At 36.1% G+C, this 17,189-nt stretch overlaps 1 protein-coding gene across 6 annotated transcripts in view; it reads right to left on the reverse strand.

The window, feature by feature from the left end:
* Window positions 1–17,189, reverse strand: part of GCC2 (GRIP and coiled-coil domain containing 2) — a 92,955-nt gene that overhangs the window by 60,431 nt on the left and 15,335 nt on the right. For all 6 annotated transcript variants that reach the window (XM_036026634.1, XM_028511289.2, XM_036026633.1 and 3 more), the window contains 4 exons: window positions 8,702–8,821; window positions 6,141–6,305; window positions 5,730–5,834; window positions 4,932–5,094 (listed from right to left, as the gene is read on the reverse strand). In XM_036026634.1, the coding sequence (XP_035882527.1) occupies window positions 4,932–5,094; window positions 5,730–5,834; window positions 6,141–6,305; window positions 8,702–8,821 (553 nt within the window). The remainder of the gene's footprint in view (window positions 1–4,931; window positions 5,095–5,729; window positions 5,835–6,140; window positions 6,306–8,701; window positions 8,822–17,189) is intronic.

A 17,189-nucleotide genomic window follows, 5' to 3' on the forward strand; every position in this document is an offset into this window, starting at 1 on the left:
CAACCACTATGGAAAACAGTATGGAATTTCCTTAGAAAACTAAAAATGGAACTGCCTTTTGATCCAGCAATTCCATTGCTAGGATTATAACCTAAGACCCTGAAACACCAATCCAAAAGAACCTATGCACTCCAATGTTCATAGCAGCACAGTTTACAATAGCCAAGTCCTGGAAGCAACCTAGATGCCCATTAGTAAATGAATGGATCAAAAAACTATGGTCCATTTACACAATGGAATTCTATGCAGCAAAAAGGAAGAAGGAGCTCTTACCCTTTGCACTAGCATGGATGGAACTGGAAAGCATTATGCTAAGTGAAATAAGCCAGGTGGTGAGAGACAAATACCATATACATGATCTCACCTTTAACAGGAACCTAATCAACAAAACAAACAAATAAGCAAAATATAACTAAAAACACTGAAACTGAGGACAGGCTGACAGTGACCAGAGGAGAGAGGGAATTTTAAGGGAAAAGCGTGAAGGGTTTGCAGGAACAAGTATCAAGGACAGATGAGGTGGGGGTGGAAATAGGAGGGAAGTGGGGAGGGCTGTGGGGGGCTGAGATGGGGAAAAGGCAGAAAACTGTATTTGAACAACAATTAAAATTAAAAAATTAATTAAGCCCTGGGTGGCGTAGCTCAGTAGATTGAGCGTGGGCTTTCGAACCAAAGTGTTGCAGGTTTGATTCCCAGCCAGGGTACATTCCTGGGTTGCAGGCCATAACCCCCAGCAACCACACGTTGATGTTTCTTTCTCTCTATCTCCCTCCCTTCCCTCTCCAAAAATAAATAAATAAAATTTAAAAAAAAAAGAAAAAAATTAAATTAAATTAAAAAAACACAAAACAAAACATCATACAGCAGTCACGTGTGATTTATTCCAGGTTGCAAGGATGGTAGAATATTCACAAATCAATAAATCTGATACATAGCATAAACAAAATGAAGGACAAAAGTCACATGATCATAACAATAGATGCTAAAAAAGCATGTGATAAAATCCAGCACCCATTTATGAAAAGCACTGACCAAAGTGGGAATAGAGGGAGCATAACTCACTATAATAAAGGTCATATATGAAAAGCCTACTGCCAACATCACACTCAAATGGCAAAACTAAAAGCATTTCCCTTAAAATCAGTAACAATGACAAGGGTATCTGCTTTCACCTCTTTTATTCAACATAGTTCCAGAGGACCTAACCATTGTGATCAGACAAGAATAATAAAAGGCATCCAAATTGGAAAGGAGGAAGTAAACTGTCATTATTTGCAGACAACATCATAGTGTACATAGAAAACCCTATAGGCTCCACCAAGAAACTACTGGACCTAATAAGTGAATTTGGCAAAGTAGTGGGATACCACATTCATGTCCAGATATTGATGGCATTTTTGTACACCAACAATGAAGTATTAAAAAGAGAAACTACGAAAATTCTATTTACTATATAACAACAACAAAAAAGTACCTAGGAATAAATTTAACCAAGCAGGTAAAAGACCTGTACTCGGCAAAGTATAGAATACTGAAGAACAAAATTGAGGAAGATACAAATAAATGGAAGTGTATACCATGTTCATAGATTGGAAGAATTAACATCATTAAAATATCCATATGACCCAAAGCAATCTACACATTCAATGCAATTTCTATTAAAATAGCAATGGCATATTTCACAGGTCTTGAACAAATACTTCAAAAATTTATATGGAATCAAGAAAGACCTAGAATAGCCACAGCAATCTTGAGAAAGAAGAACAATATTTGAGGGATCACAATACCTGATGTCAAACTACACTATAAGTCCACTGTAATCAAAACAGCCTGGTATTAGCACAAGAACAGACACATAGATCAATGGAACAGAACAGAGAGCACAGAAATAAACCCAAGTATCTATGGTCAATTAATATTTAATAAAGGGTGTGTAAGCATACAATGGAGTAAAAGTAGCCTCTCCAACAAATGGTGTTGGCAGAACTGGACTGGTACACACACAAAAAATGAATCTAGACTACCAACTTATACCATATACCAGAATAAAGTAAAAATGTATAAAAGACAAATATTACGTTGCGATACCATAAAAGTCTGAGCAGAAACCACAGGCAAGAAAATTTCAGACATTCCACATATTTTTGCTAATATATTTCCTAGGGAAAGGGGATTAAAGAAAAAAAATAAAATGCCACTACATCAAATTAAAAAGCTTCTGCATGCTTTTTAACCACCATCAAAATGAAAAGGGAACCGACTGTATGGGAAAACATATTTGTCAATAATGCATTGGACACGAGTTTATATTTATATGTCCAAAATATACAAAGAACTCACATGACTCAACACCAGGAAGATAAATAATCCAATTAAAAAATGGGCATCTGAATAGATGATAGACATGAAAAAGTACTCAACTTCACTGGCCATCAGAGAGATGCACATTAAAACCACGATGAGGTATCACCTCACACCTGTCAGAATGGCTTTCATTAATAAATCAACAAACAAGTGATGGTGAGGATATGGAGAAAGGGGAACCCTAGTACATTGTTCATGGGAATGCAGATTAGTGGAGCTATTGTGGAAAGCAGTATGGAATTTCCTCAAAAAACTAAAAATAGAAGTGCCTTTTGATCAAATGATTCCACTGCCTGGAATATACCCCAAGAATCCTGCAACACCAATTCAAAAGAACTTACGCAGCCCTATGTTCACAGCAGTGCTACTTAAAATAGCCAATTGTTGGAAATAGCCTAAGTTATCGCCAGTATAAGAATGGTTTGAAAAACTGGTACATTTACACAATGGAATACTATGCAGCACAGAGAAAGAAGGAATTCCTACCCTTTGTGACAGCATGGACGGAACTGGAGACTATTATGCTCAGTGAAATAAGCCAGTTGGTGAATAACAAATACCGTATGTTCTCACTTATAAGAGAAATCTGATGACAGAATAAACTAACAAGCAAAATCATCATTATCAGAGACATGTAAACAGGGAATAGACTGACAGCTGCCAGAAGAAAGGGGGCAGGTGGTAATGATGCCAAGAAGAGGAAGGGATTGGTCAACGAACATATATGAAGGCCCCATGGACATTGACAATGGTGAGGGGAATGATTGGAAATGTGAAGCAGGTGGGGTGAAAAGGAGTGAAGGGTAGGAAAACTGGGCCAACTGTGACAGTATAAATAATAAAAAAGTTAACAGAATAAAAGTTAAAATAAATAGAATAAAAAATATTCTTGGTCTATTAAGAAAATGCTGGCTAGTGTGGCTCAGCAGGTTGGGCACTGGCCTGCAAACTGAAAGGTCACAGGTTCAATTCCTGGTCAGGGTACATGCCTGGATCACATGCCTCTTTGCCCGTTGGGGGTGTGCGAGAGACAACCGATTAATGTTTCTCTCACACAATCATGTTTTTCTCCCTCTCTTTTTCCCTCCCTTCCCCTCTCTCTAAAAAATAATTAAATAAAATCTTAAAAAAAAGGAGCCCTGGCTGGCGTAGCTCAGTGGATTGAGCGCGGGCTGGGAACCAAAGTGTCCCAGGTTCGATTCCCAGCCAGGGTACATTCCTGGGTTGCAGGCCATAACTCCCAGCAACCACACATTGATGTTTGTTTCTCTCTCTCTCTCTATCTCTCCCCCCTCCCTCCCTCCATCCCTCCCTTCCCTCTCTAAAAATAAATAAAATCTTTAAAAAATAAGCTTTAAAAAAAAAAAAACTAAACAAAGTAATAATAAAAATATTAAAAAAAAAAAAGGAAAAGCTAGGGAAAATAAATAAATAAATAAATAAATGAAACACTTTACAAATTTACACAGGTTGAAAGCCAAAGAATGGGGAAAGATATGCCATGTAAATAGAAAACTAAAGAAAGGTGGAATGGTTATATTAATATTAATATCAAAGTGGACTTTAGAAAAAGTATTATTGCCAGTGATAAAAAGAAAAACGTTTTCACAATAGGGAGATCAAATCATACAAATGACTAGCAATACTAAATGTACATGTAGCTAATTCCAGAGTTTCCAAATAACATGAAACAAACCTGATAAAATCAAAAAGAAAAATAACTTGAATGTACCTTTTTTAATACTTGGTACAACAGTGGTCAGAAAATCACTATGGATATAGAAAACTTAATCCTGTCAAATGACTTGCTCTAACTGATATTACATAGAACAATATACCAACTAATACAGTCTAATTCATTATTTTCAAGTGAGTGAGGAACATTTATGCAAAGAAATCATATTCTGGGCCATAAAACAAAACTCAATAAATTTGAAAGGACTAAATCATACAGAGTATTTTCTCTAACTACAACAGTATTACATTAGAAATCATTAACAGAAAAATATCTGAAAATTCCTTTAAATAGGAATTAAACAATATGCTTTGAAATAAACCATAGGTCAATGAAAAAATGCAAAGGATATGATAAAAAATATCCTGGGCTGAATTAAAATAAAAACTCAACACATCAATCTGTGAGATGTAGCTGAAGAAGCTAGGTTTTAAGGGATATTTATAGCTTATATTAGATACTTATATTAGAAATTATTTTATAGATAAAATGAAATATAAACACCTTAAAAAGAAACATTTCACTGCTACTTAAATTATCTCACTCTGCTGGAGTCAACAAATCATCGACAAAGACCCTTTTTTATGTTTGTATTACTCACACAGCAGGTACTTAAGAAATATTTAAGTGAATGAATTATGCACCATAATGGACTGTAAATGTCTGAACCACAAATGGTTTTACAACCTTTCAGGTCCTTAATAACAGTTAGCACTGTGTGAAACATCTGGCTGGCAGTCAAAAACTTGAGAAATACACATCTAATGTTGCTCCACTATATTCTGTTATGATGAAATTATTGTTAAGTTAAAATGAATTGTGTTTTGCTCACTCATTTCTTCTTGCAGGGCTTCTTGTTTCTGTTTTTGAATTTTTACTTCTTGTTCCAAATCTTCTATCTTGCTGTTTTTATTAGTTAACTTTTGATTTAGTTCTTTCATCAAACGCTCGTAATCAGCTATTTCCATATTCATCAATGTAGTTTGTTGGGCATCCTGCATGTATTATAAATAAAAGATCCACAAATCCACAAAACACTAGATCAGTTAATTTGTAAAATTGCTAAAATGATGCCACAGGATTCTACTATGCTTTTCTGAAATAAAGTTTATACAATAATGATGACACAAGAAGTCGGGTATTTTCTACTCTGTAATTTCAAAACGTTTTCTAATAGTGTAATCCAATTTCTACAGTTTCATCATACTCATTATAACTGGTAATTCTTCTCTTGTTGGGCTCTTATTTATAAACACTAATATTTTAAGCAGCTTGTATAGTACCTTTATTTTTAGCCTCATCTTTGAAAAAGTTGAGAAAAGTAAGCCAAAGTTGTAATTATAATATAAATTTCAACTTTTGACATTAAACCTTCATGTGTCACATAATAATCATGTACTAACATAAAATATCACACAAAATCTAGTGATTCATGAGCTTAGATTCTTCTGAAAGGACAGGCTCTCAAAAAGTAAGTTAAATTTTCAATATGTTGAGGCTAGCAATTTATAAATGATTATTTTAGTACCATAAGTAATATTGGTTTTGGACCATTTATTTTCAATGTTTATAGAATAGTTTAACAAATGTAAATACTGACTTCAGTTTTGAGTCTAATGTTTGATTTTACCTTTTTAACCAGCTCTAATTCTTGCATGGTTTTCTGTAGCTGTTTCTTTTCTTTTTGAAGTTGTAGCTGAAGTTCTTCAAATTCCTTTATAGAATTGGCATGCTCCTAAAATTAGAAGTAAAAAGGCCACCCCCCACCCCAAGCCAACCAACATTAAAAAACAAGGTATTTAAAAGGAATTACAAAAATAAATCTGACATAATAAAATATAAATGTTTGAAATATTTCAATATTAAAACAATATACACCCTAAAATCATAGCTTGGATTCTCAAATTCATAGTTTGTATACATTAAGAAATTAAAGGACTTTGCTGTATTCACAAATGCTACTCATTAATCTTTCCATCTTTTAAATAACACCTTGATAAAAACATCAACACATAAATTAATCCCACAAGATTGTTTTTACCTTTATCTTTTGCTCTTTCTTAAGTTTTTCAGCTTCCAACTCTTTGTCTGCCATCGCTTTGGCTTTTTGGACTTCTAAAATCTGTTCTTCCAATAACTTGGCATTAGATTGCAGTGTTTCAACATGAGCCAGGAGATCATCTTTATCAGAATTTAATTTTTCACACTAAAATGACAAATGATTCATTGCTGTAAGCATACATAAAATATAAAGGAGTGGAAGAGAAAAATGGTACACTAATGAGAATGTTGGTATAGTATTAAAAAAAAAATGAAGATTTCAAATGTATTCTAAAGAATGACCATGTTAAATTGAGGATAAGTTTTAAACACCATCATCATTGATATTAATTGGCAAACACTACAAGAGACCAGGAACACTGGTACAGTAAAAGACAAAAATAATATAAAAGCCCCAAGGGAACTGAGATTAGAGCAATAAGTAAGACAAAATAGACTTCCAGCCAAGATGGAGGCATAGGTAGACACACTGTGCCTCCTCCCACAACCAGAAGAAGGACAACAACAAATTTAAAAACAAAAAATAACCAGAACTGACAGAAAATTGAACTGTATGGAAGTCTGACCACCAAGGAGTTAAAGAAGAAACATTATCCACACCAGTAGGAGGGGTGGAGAGGGGCAGCCGGGTGGAGAGGATTCGAAGCAAGGCAGCTGGATGGCAGACCAGGCGAGGCAGTGGATTGCAGACTGGGCAGTTCCACATTTGTGTGCAGATAAGCTGGGAGAAATAAATGGGGGAACAAGATAGACCATACAACCCAGGACTCCAGTGTGTGGAAATAAAGCCTCAAAAATGTTTGGCTGAAAACACCTGTGGGGGTTGAGTTGTCAGTAGGAGAAACTCCCAGCCTCAAAGGAGAGGTCGTTGGAGAGACCCACCTGGGAATTAGCACCAGAAGGGCCCAATTTGATTGTGGGTAGCAGGGGAAGTGACTGAATGCTGGCAGAGAGTGGAGCAAGCACAATTGTTCCCTCTCTGACCCCTCCCTCACATACAGTGTCACGGCACATCCATGTGTGTTGCCCTGCTCTGGCGAACACCCTAAGTAAGGCTCCACCCCTTACTACATAACAGGCATAATGAAACAAAAAAAATGGCCTAAATGAAGGAACAGATCAAAGCTCCAGGAAAAAATACAACTAAGCAATGAAGATATAGCCAAACTATTAGATGCACAGTTCAAAACCCTGGTTCTCAGGATGCTCCAGGAACTCACTGGGTACTTCAATGGCAAGAAAAAGACCCAGGCAGCAATGAAGGCTGCATTATGTGAAATAAAGAAAAATCTACAGGGAACCAACAGTGACAGGAAGGAAATGAGGACTCAAATCAATGGTTTGGAGCAGAAGGAAGAGAGAAACAGTCAATCAGAACAGAATGAAGACACAAGAATTCAAAAAATGAGGAGAGGCTTAGGTACCTCCAGGACATCTTTAAACGTTCCAATATTCGAATCATAGGGGTGCCAGAAGGAGAAGAGGAAGAGCAAGAAGTTGAAAACTTATTTGAAAAACTAATGAAGGAGAACTTCTGCAATCTGGCAAGGGAAATAGACTTCCAGGGAGTCCAGGAAGCTCAGAGAGTCCTAAAGAAGTTGGACCCAAGGAGGAACACACTAAGGCACATCATAATTACATTACCCAAGATTAAAGATAAGGAGAGAATCTTAAAAGTAGCTATAGAAAAGGAGAGAGCTACCTACAAAGGAGTTTCCATTAGACTGTCAGCTGACTTCTCAAAACAAAACAAAACAAAACAAAACAAAAAAAACCCCTGCAGGCAAGGGGCTTCAAAGAAGTATTCCAAGTCATGAAAGGCAAGGACCTACATCCAAGATTGCTCTATCCAGCAAAGCTTTCATTTAGAATGGAAGAACAGATAAAGTGCTTCTCAGTTAAGGTCAAGTTAAAGGAGCTTATCATCACCAAGCCCTTATTTTATGAAATGTTAAAGGGACTTATCTAAGAAAAAGAAGATCAAAAACAGGAACAGTAAAATGACAACAAACTCACAGCTATTAGCAACTGAACCTAGAAAAAAACAAAAACAAACTAAGCAAACAACTAGAACAGGAACAGAATCACAGAAATGGAGATCACACGGAGGGTTATCAACAGGAGGGTTATCAACAGGGGAGAGAGGGGGAAAAGGTACAGAGAATAAGTAGCACAGAGAATAGGTAGTAAATAGACAGGAGGAGGGTTAAGAATAGTATAGGAAATATAGAAGCCAAAGAACTTATATGTATGACCCAAGGACACAAACTAAAGGGGGGAAATGCAGGTGGGAGGGTTGTGCAAGGCAGAGGGGAATAAAGGGGGAAAATGGGACAACTGTAATAGCATAATCAATAAAATATATTAAAAAATGTAAGAGAAAACAGTTGCTAGTTTTTTCCCCAACAGTGGGAAAAAAGAAAATGAAATTAAGTTTCTGACTATGTATTAACTTTATTTTATGCAAAAATATTGAAATTGAAATATACTCATTAAAATTTTCATGTCTAAAACAATTTTCATTTCTGCACTTAAAGTTACCTGAGAAGTTGAAGTCCTTAATTGTCTTGTAAGTTCTTCTATATGATGCTCAAAATTATTAGTACGTTCTTTTTCTATATCCAATTGCTCTGACTGCTTATCATATTCTAGTAAAAGATTCTTCAATAAAAGACAAAATAATTACCTTTAGGATATTATATATTTAACCAGTCAGACTAAATCATCAAGCCATTTTGATATAAAGTTTATGAGTCCATTCTTGAAGCTTCAATATTTTCTAAATTCAACATTTGACAGAATTTTTAACTGGCATTATATAATAAAATAAACATAATTCAGATGATTTTAAGTATGAGGAGATCTATTATAGGGAAAGAGGATTTTAAATGTATATAATATATTTTCAAGTTAAGTATTTGAGCTGTCAACAAAAAATAAACTTCTGAAATGTAAACAAAATTCAAGGAAGAGTCCTGGCTGGTGTGGCTCAGTGGATTGAGCAACAGCCTGCGAACCAAAGGCCCACAGGTTCGATACCCAGTCAGGATACATGTCTGGGTTGTGGGCCAGGTCCCCAGTTGGGGGCGTGTGAGAGGCAACTACTCATTGATGTTTCTCTCCCTCTCTTTTTCCTTCCCTTTCCCTCTCTAAAATAAATAAATAATATCTAAAAAAATAATTTAAATAAGAAAGACAAAATGTTTCAGGTCTACTCTAATATAAAGTAGAGGTGATAATGGTAAACCATTAGAAGACGTTATATAAATACAGTCTCAGTAAAAAAACCCTCAGTATTTTCTAAATACTATGAAACCAACTGAATTATTTGGATATTCCCAGTTGGCCCCTATTCAGGGACAGAATGCCTTGACTGACTTCTTTTCTACACACCAGCCAATCAGGTTACCTTCAAAAATACATAAATGAGAGTCACTGTTTCCAGATTGTCTATAGTTTTCCCTGTGTCCCCTTTCTTCTAAATCCTGTTTTTGCCTTTGTTCCTGAACAACAACTGATTGTTCTCCTTCATATAAATGAATTTGTATCCAAAGTATCTAAGGAAATGTTTCTGAGTTTTGTTCGAAAGCTTATTTTGGGAACCCTGAAAAGTGACCTTCATCCAGCCCTAGACCTCTTGAATTCTTGGATCACCTTCCCAGGCTCCTCTGGTGGTCTCATGCATGGCAATTATATGCTCTGCCTCGCCAATTCTGACTCTTATCCAAATCTAATTTTGTTTCTAATTCTGATTTATGCAAAGTCAATTATTATTATTTTTAAATTGTTCTATTTATTGATTTTAGAGAGGTAAGGAGGGAAGGAGAGGGACAGGAGAAGGGGAGAGAGGAAAGAGAGAGGGGAAGACAGAGAGAGAGGAAGAGAGATTTGTTGTTCCACTTACTTATGAATTCAATGGTTGATTCTTTTATGTGCCTGACCCAGTATTGAACCAGCAACCTTGGCATATTGGCATGATACTCTAACAAACTGAGTTACCAGTGCTGGGCCTATGCATAGTTAATTATTGTTCATACTAGTTACTGTAAGAATCTGAATTTCTATTTTATGGTCTACCCATTAAGTAATATGGCAAAAGACAAGGATTAGGAATGTAGAATCTGTCTTATAAATTTGTTTGTCCATGTTTATTTGAGGATTCTGTGACTTCCTGGCATACATAAACATGGGGCTGAGAAATCATGTCTTCTTTTCCATAGATGCCACGCTTGTTTTTGCGGTATGTGGATCTAAGTAAAAAAAATCAAAGACCTTTACCCTCTTAGACTATCTGGTTATTTTTTGTTTTTACTCATTATTGTTCTAATAGTTGTGAATAGCTGCAAATATTGAATTGCTATACCAGGGCTAACTCTAGTAAATAATGTCCCCCTACAGGAAATTCTAACCTATTATCCCTAATGAGAGCCTTGGAACAAAAAATGAATGCCATACATGGAACAATCTCCCTTCTATGATGGGTATGCTGATGCTTTTAAGCAAATTAATAATGACCAATTATTGTAACTTCAGAACTGCTGCACATTCTTTAAAAAAAAACTGGTAAAAATTATTATTGTAAGTAATATAAACACTGAAAAGAAACTATTTAGCTAAATTCATAAATAATCTACAAATTTACTCAGCATTTTAACATTGATGCTCTCTGAGGAACCTAATGGAGCTTAGTTATATGTCTGTTTTAACTAAGTGATCATCATTCTTAAACATATCAGCACCTGTTTTGACTTTAAATCCTTTTGCTTCATCACAAATAGAATCTCTAACTTACTAAAAGATTGGGAAAATTTTATAACTATGAAATCTACTTTAAAAATGTTTTAACAGACTTTATTTTTAAAAGCAGTTTTAGGTTCATTCCAAAACTGAGGGTAAGGTACAGAGAATATCTATTACCTACCTCCCTCTCTCCAATGCACAACCTCTTTTATTACCAACATTCGCCACCAGAGTGATACATTTATTACAAATGATAAACCTACATTGGTTCATCATTGATGAACATCATTGTTGCTCAAAGTCCATAGTTTACATTAGGGTTCATTCCTGGTGCTGTACATTCTACAGGTTTGGACAAATATATAATGACATATATTCACTATTACAGAGCAGTTATGCTGCCCTAAAAATCCTGTGTTCTACCTATTCATCCCTTTTCCCCTACAAGCCTTAGAACCATTGATTTTTTTTTTTACTGTCTCCATAGTTTTACTGTTTCCACAATGTCATATAGTTGGAATCATACATTATATAGATTGGTCTTATTGGCTTCTTTCACTTAGTAATGATATGCATTTAAGTTTCCCCCATGTATTTTCATGGCTCAATAGCTTATTTTAGTGCTGAATACAGTCATGTATCACTTAACGATGGGAATATGTTCTGAGAAATGCATCAATTAGGTGGTTTCATTGCAGGAACATCATAGAGGTACTTACATAAACCTTGATGGTCTAACCTACTATACACCTAGGCTCTTGGGCTATAAGCCTGGACAACATGTTATAGTACTTAATACTGTAGGCAACTGTAACAATGGTAAATATTTGTGTATCTAACATAAAAAAGTATAATGAGAATAAGGTATACAAGATTTAAAAATGGTGCACCTGTAGAGGGTACTTACCATGACCATTCATGGAACTTAGGGGACTGGAAGTTGCTTTGGGTGAGCCAGTCAGTGAATGGTAAGCGAATTTGAAAGCCTAGGACATTACTGTACACTATGGTAGACTTTATAATCACTATCCCAAAGTCAAAAATAGAACATGAAACTGTCAATGCTGCTCCCTGAACAGGAATATGTGCTGGACTCATTGGAAATATAAAGGAGAAACCAGCTAGTTAAGACATAGACCATAATAGTGTCAGGAAGCAAAGATGGCCCGAGGATCAGTAGGAATAAGAAATCAAGATGGAGAGATAATGGAACATAGGAATTGGCACGGCAACATGGTTTTGGCTATTGCATGTTGGAGCAATGGTCGGATCAAGTAACTTTGTGGTACTCATAAAAAAAAAAGAGAGTATTTAATGTGGAAAGGGCATATAACTGGGGATTCAGTATTTGGACTATGGAAATTTGTTTTTAGTTCCATCAACCCTATCTAGCACAAAGGGCTCTCTCTGGCATTGAACTGATGGAATAAAATTTATCTATACTTTGCATCATTACAACCTGAAAATATTTCCAAAGAATAGGGACAGGCTGGCTCCACACTACCACCAAAAGCTTTTCCTAAAGTGGCAGTGATACTCAATCCTTGTTAAGATAGCTCCTCTGGACTTCTGTCATTGTACAGGATCTTAGGTCCTCAACAAAAAATTTACAGCAGCGTACCCTGAAGACCATCAAGCTAGATCTAAGAGAACTATAATGCCCTCTGAATATGTAGCTTTGGAAGGATAGGTTCCTGTGATCTGAAACAGGTTAGTCATTGACTGGGATGTAATCTGTGCACTCAAAATTGAGGTACTGTGAGTGAGAGGAAGCTCTATTGCCAAGCTCCACAATAATGCTTCCATCAGAGAAAAAAAAATCCTTTCTGAACCACATATCCTTCTATTTCTTACACGAAATTCAGCTCCATTATAATCTTATGGGACCACCATCATATGTCATTATGTGGTGCATGACTGCAACATTCAATTGTCTAAATGTATCACAGCTTATTTATCCATTCATCTAGAGGGCCATCTGCTCAAAGTTTTGGCAATTATGAATAAAGCTGCTATAAACATCTGTGTGTAGGTTTTTGTTTGAATATACGTTTTCAAATCCTTTGGGAAAATACCAAGGGAGCATGGTTGCTGAATATCATGGCAAGAGTATGTTTAGTTTTGTAAGCAACTGCCAAATTTCTTCCAAACTGGCTGCATCACTTTGCATTCCCACCAGCAATAAATCAGAGTTTCTGTTGCTCCATGTCCTTGCCTACATTTGGTAGTGTTGTCTTTTTGGATTTGGACCACTCTAATTGGTATCTTGTTTTAATTTGCATTTCCCTGATGACATATGTTGTGCAGTATCTTTTCATATGCTTATTTCCAACCTGTATAGTTTCTTTATGAGGTGTCTGTTAAGGACTTCACCCCATTTTTAAAATCAGGGTTTTTTTTTTTCTTATTGTTGAGTTTTAATAGTTCTTTGTATATGTTGGATAACAGTCCTTTGTCAGATATATGTCCTCTGCAAGTATTTTCTTCTGCTCTGTGGCTTATCTTCTTATACTTATGACATTATCTTTAGCATAGTAAATTTTTAATTAAGTATAGCTTATCAGTTCCTTCATGGGCCATGACTTCAGTGATCTATCTTAAAAACCATTGCTATGCCCCAAATTATCTAGGTTTTTTCCTGTTATCTTCTAGGAGTTTAATAGCATTGTTTTATATTTAGCTCTCTGATCCATTTTGAGTTAATTTTTGTGGGGTTTAATGTCTAGATTTATTTTAATAAATTTATTTATTGACTTTCTAAAAATTTATTCATTTAGAGACAGAGGAAGAGGGAAAGGAAAAAGGGAGAAAGGGAAAGAGGAAGGGAGGGGAGGGGAGGAACATTGATTTGCTATCTCACTTATTGATGTATTCACAGGTTGCTTTTTGTATGTGCCCTGACCAGAGATGGAACCTGCAACCTTGGTGTATCAGGGCAATGCTCTAACCAAATGAGCTACTCAACCAGGGCAAGATTCATTTCATTTCATTTCCCTTCCTCCCTTCCTTCCTTCCTTCCCTCTCTCTCTCTCTCCCGCTCCCTTTCTCCCTTTCTTTCTTTTTTTCTTGCATGTGGATGTTTACTTGTTCCAGCACCATTTGTTGAAGATTATCTTTGGTCCATTGTCAGAGATCTGTTGACTATATGTATATAGGTCCGTTTTTAGGCTTTCTGTTCTGTTTCATATATCTGTCTATTCTTTCAGCAATACCACAATTGATTGTTGTGGCTTTCTTTATAGAAAGTTTCAAAATTATATAGTGTTAATTCTCCCACTCTATTCTTCTTCAATATGCCTATTGGGGTCTGATATGTACCATTTTCCTTCTTTCTAAAGAACTTTTAATAATTGTTGAAAGGCATGTCAACTAATCCCCTCAATTTTTATCTGATAAAGTCTTTATTTCTAACTCACGTTTTGGAGGATAGTTTTACAGGGCACAGAAGTCTAGTTAATGAATATTTTTCTCTCAACAATGTAAGTATTTCATTCCACACTCATTTCTTGTATGGTTTCTGAGAAGTTACATGTAATTCTTTATTTAAATTTATTTTTAATCATTTAAAAAATTTTTCAATTATAGTTGACACACATTATTAGTATCAGGTGTAAAGTCCAGTGATTAGACATTATATAACTTACTAAGTGATCAACCTGATAAGTCACACACCCATCTGACACCATGCATAGTTATTAGAATATTATTGATTATACTACCTATGCTGTACTTTACATCTGTATGACTATTCTGTAACAACAGATATGTACTTCTTAATCTATTCACCTTTTTCACCCATCCTCCCAACTCCCTCCAATCTGGTAACTGTCAGATGTTCTCTGTCACTATGAATCTGTTTCTGTCCTGCTTCTTTATTTTGGTTTACAGATTCAATTGTTGATTGTTTTTATTGTTCATATTTTAATATTTTTTCTTCTTGTTAAAGAAGAGATATATCTGTATCTATCTATCTATCTATCTATCTGTCATCTATACTGGTTTGGTGGTGATGAACTTTAGCTTTTTCTTGTCTGGGAAGCTCTTTATCTGTCATTTGATTTTGAATGATAGCTTTGCTGGGTAGGTAATCTTGGTTCTAGGTCCTTGCTTTTCATTACTTGAATAATTTTTGCCAATCCCTTCCAGCATGCAAAGTTTTTGTTGAGAAATCAGCTGACAGTCTCATGGAAGTTCCCTTGTAGGTAACTAACTGCTTTTCTCTTGCTGCTTGTAAGACTGTCTCTAACCTTTGGCATTTTAATTATGGTTTGTCTTAGTGTGGGCCTGTTGTGTTCACTTTGTTTGGGATTCTCTATGCTTCCTGTACTTATATGTCTATTTTCTTCACCAAGTTAAGAGTGTCTTCTGTCATTTTCCCAAAATAGATTTTCAATTTCTTGCCCTTTCTCTTCTCCTTCTGGCACCCCCATGATGTGAATGCTGGTATGCTTGATGTTGTCTCAGGTGGACCACCATCCCACAGAGCAGGACTTATTTCAGCATGGCTCTGGTGCCCACTGAATCTACCCCTTGAATGTATAGGTGCAGGGGAAGGTGTTTGGCTAATCGTGCTTCAATGTGATCTGAAGCTGTCAACTCAGTGCACTGGTTCTGGGGACTCCCAGGAGGTGCAGGCCAAAGTCAGCCTCCACCTGTGCTCTGCCCAGGGCCACCCAATATAAGCTACAAAGTGATCTGCAGATGACTACTACTTGTGCTGGGCTTGGAGGTGCCCAGGTGAGGGCAAGCTATGAACCAAGGCTGGCTGCTGCTAGTACCAGGGTTGGGCACGCTACAGCCAGATGCTGTGTGTTTTGAGAGATTTTAGGAAAATCTGAAGCATGAGCCAAGACAAGCCATTCTTATGGAAAAGCAACTGGAAACCATTTGGATGGGTCTAAAAGTTGGGTGGGGCAGGGCTTCAGGGAACCACCAGGGCAGGGCAGTGTGAGCTAGGTTGATGGAATCTTGATATGGAGCCCTCCTACCTGCTCTGTGGTGCAGAGGGTCTCATCAAAGGAATAATGGCCTCTGCCAGCACTTCTATCTGGGAGAAAGCTGGCCCCCTGCTCTCACCTTGATGCTAGGCTATTCACTTCCTCCTGTATGTTTCTGATGTCTCTGGACCTACTGCCCTAGCATTGGAGTTCAGAGCAAGTGAGTCTGAGTAAGTCTGCATGCAGGCCCTTTAAGAGAAACTGCCTTGGACCCCAAAAGTCTCTGTCTCACTTAGCCTCAATCCATGATGGTTTTAATAGTGAGAAATTATCGGGACTTCTCTAAATTATGAGGAATTCTCTTCTAGCAATGGAACTCTGACTCTGGGCTGGGGGAACAAGTTTGGTACTTTGCTCCTTGGGTGGACCTCCACAGCTGAGATATCCCTCCCAATTTTTATCCACCACGTGTGGGTGAGGGACTAGCTGATTCCATGTTTCCACCCCTCCTACCAGTGTTGATGTAGCTGCTTCTTTAATTCTCCAGTTGTAGGACTTCCATTCAGCCAGATTTCAGGTGGTTCTGAATGATGGCTGTTCTGTAATTTAGTTATAATTTTAATGTGGTTGTGGAAGAATTTGAGTACCGAATTTACCTAGGCTGCCATCTTGACCAGAAGTTGGATGCAATTATTATAAGTAAGGTGTTTTTCCTCTTATGGCCTTTTTCAGGATTTTTAAAATCTTTGATGTTCTAATGTTTACAAATTATATGCCTAGGTGTAAATTTTTTGGTGTTTATCATGCTTGGTGTTCCCTAGCTTCCTGGATCTGTGGTTTGGTATCTAATGTTAATTTGAGAAAACTTAGTCATTACCATATGCAATATTTCTTTTGTTCTTTTCTTTTCTCTCCTTATGGCATTATGCATGTTATACCTTTTATACTTGTCTCACAGTTACTAAGTATTCATTCTTCCTGTTTTCAGTCTTTTGAAATCTACATTTTAAATATATTGGCATACCTGATCTACCTCTGGAGAAAATTAATAATTTGGTATGTATAGAATCAAGCTCCTAATAGCTCATAAAAGATAAATAAGTCCATATGTAAATTTCAAATAAGTGTGTTTAAAAATGGATTTATGAGATATCCTGATAAGGATACTAATCTCTTATAATATTTTCAGGTTAATTTTATATTTTGTATAGTTCAATATCTTTTCCTTTGTAACTTTAATTGTTTTTAAGTTTAGAAAAGTATTTCATATTCAGAAGTCTAGAGATCCAGTATTTTATTCTAGATTTTAAAAAATCACTTTCATTTTGATAATACTCTTTAACTCATCTAGA

Source organism: Phyllostomus discolor, chromosome 5 (genome assembly GCF_004126475.2).
Source record: "Phyllostomus discolor isolate MPI-MPIP mPhyDis1 chromosome 5, mPhyDis1.pri.v3, whole genome shotgun sequence".
NCBI classification, from domain to species: Eukaryota; Metazoa; Chordata; class Mammalia; order Chiroptera; family Phyllostomidae; genus Phyllostomus; species Phyllostomus discolor.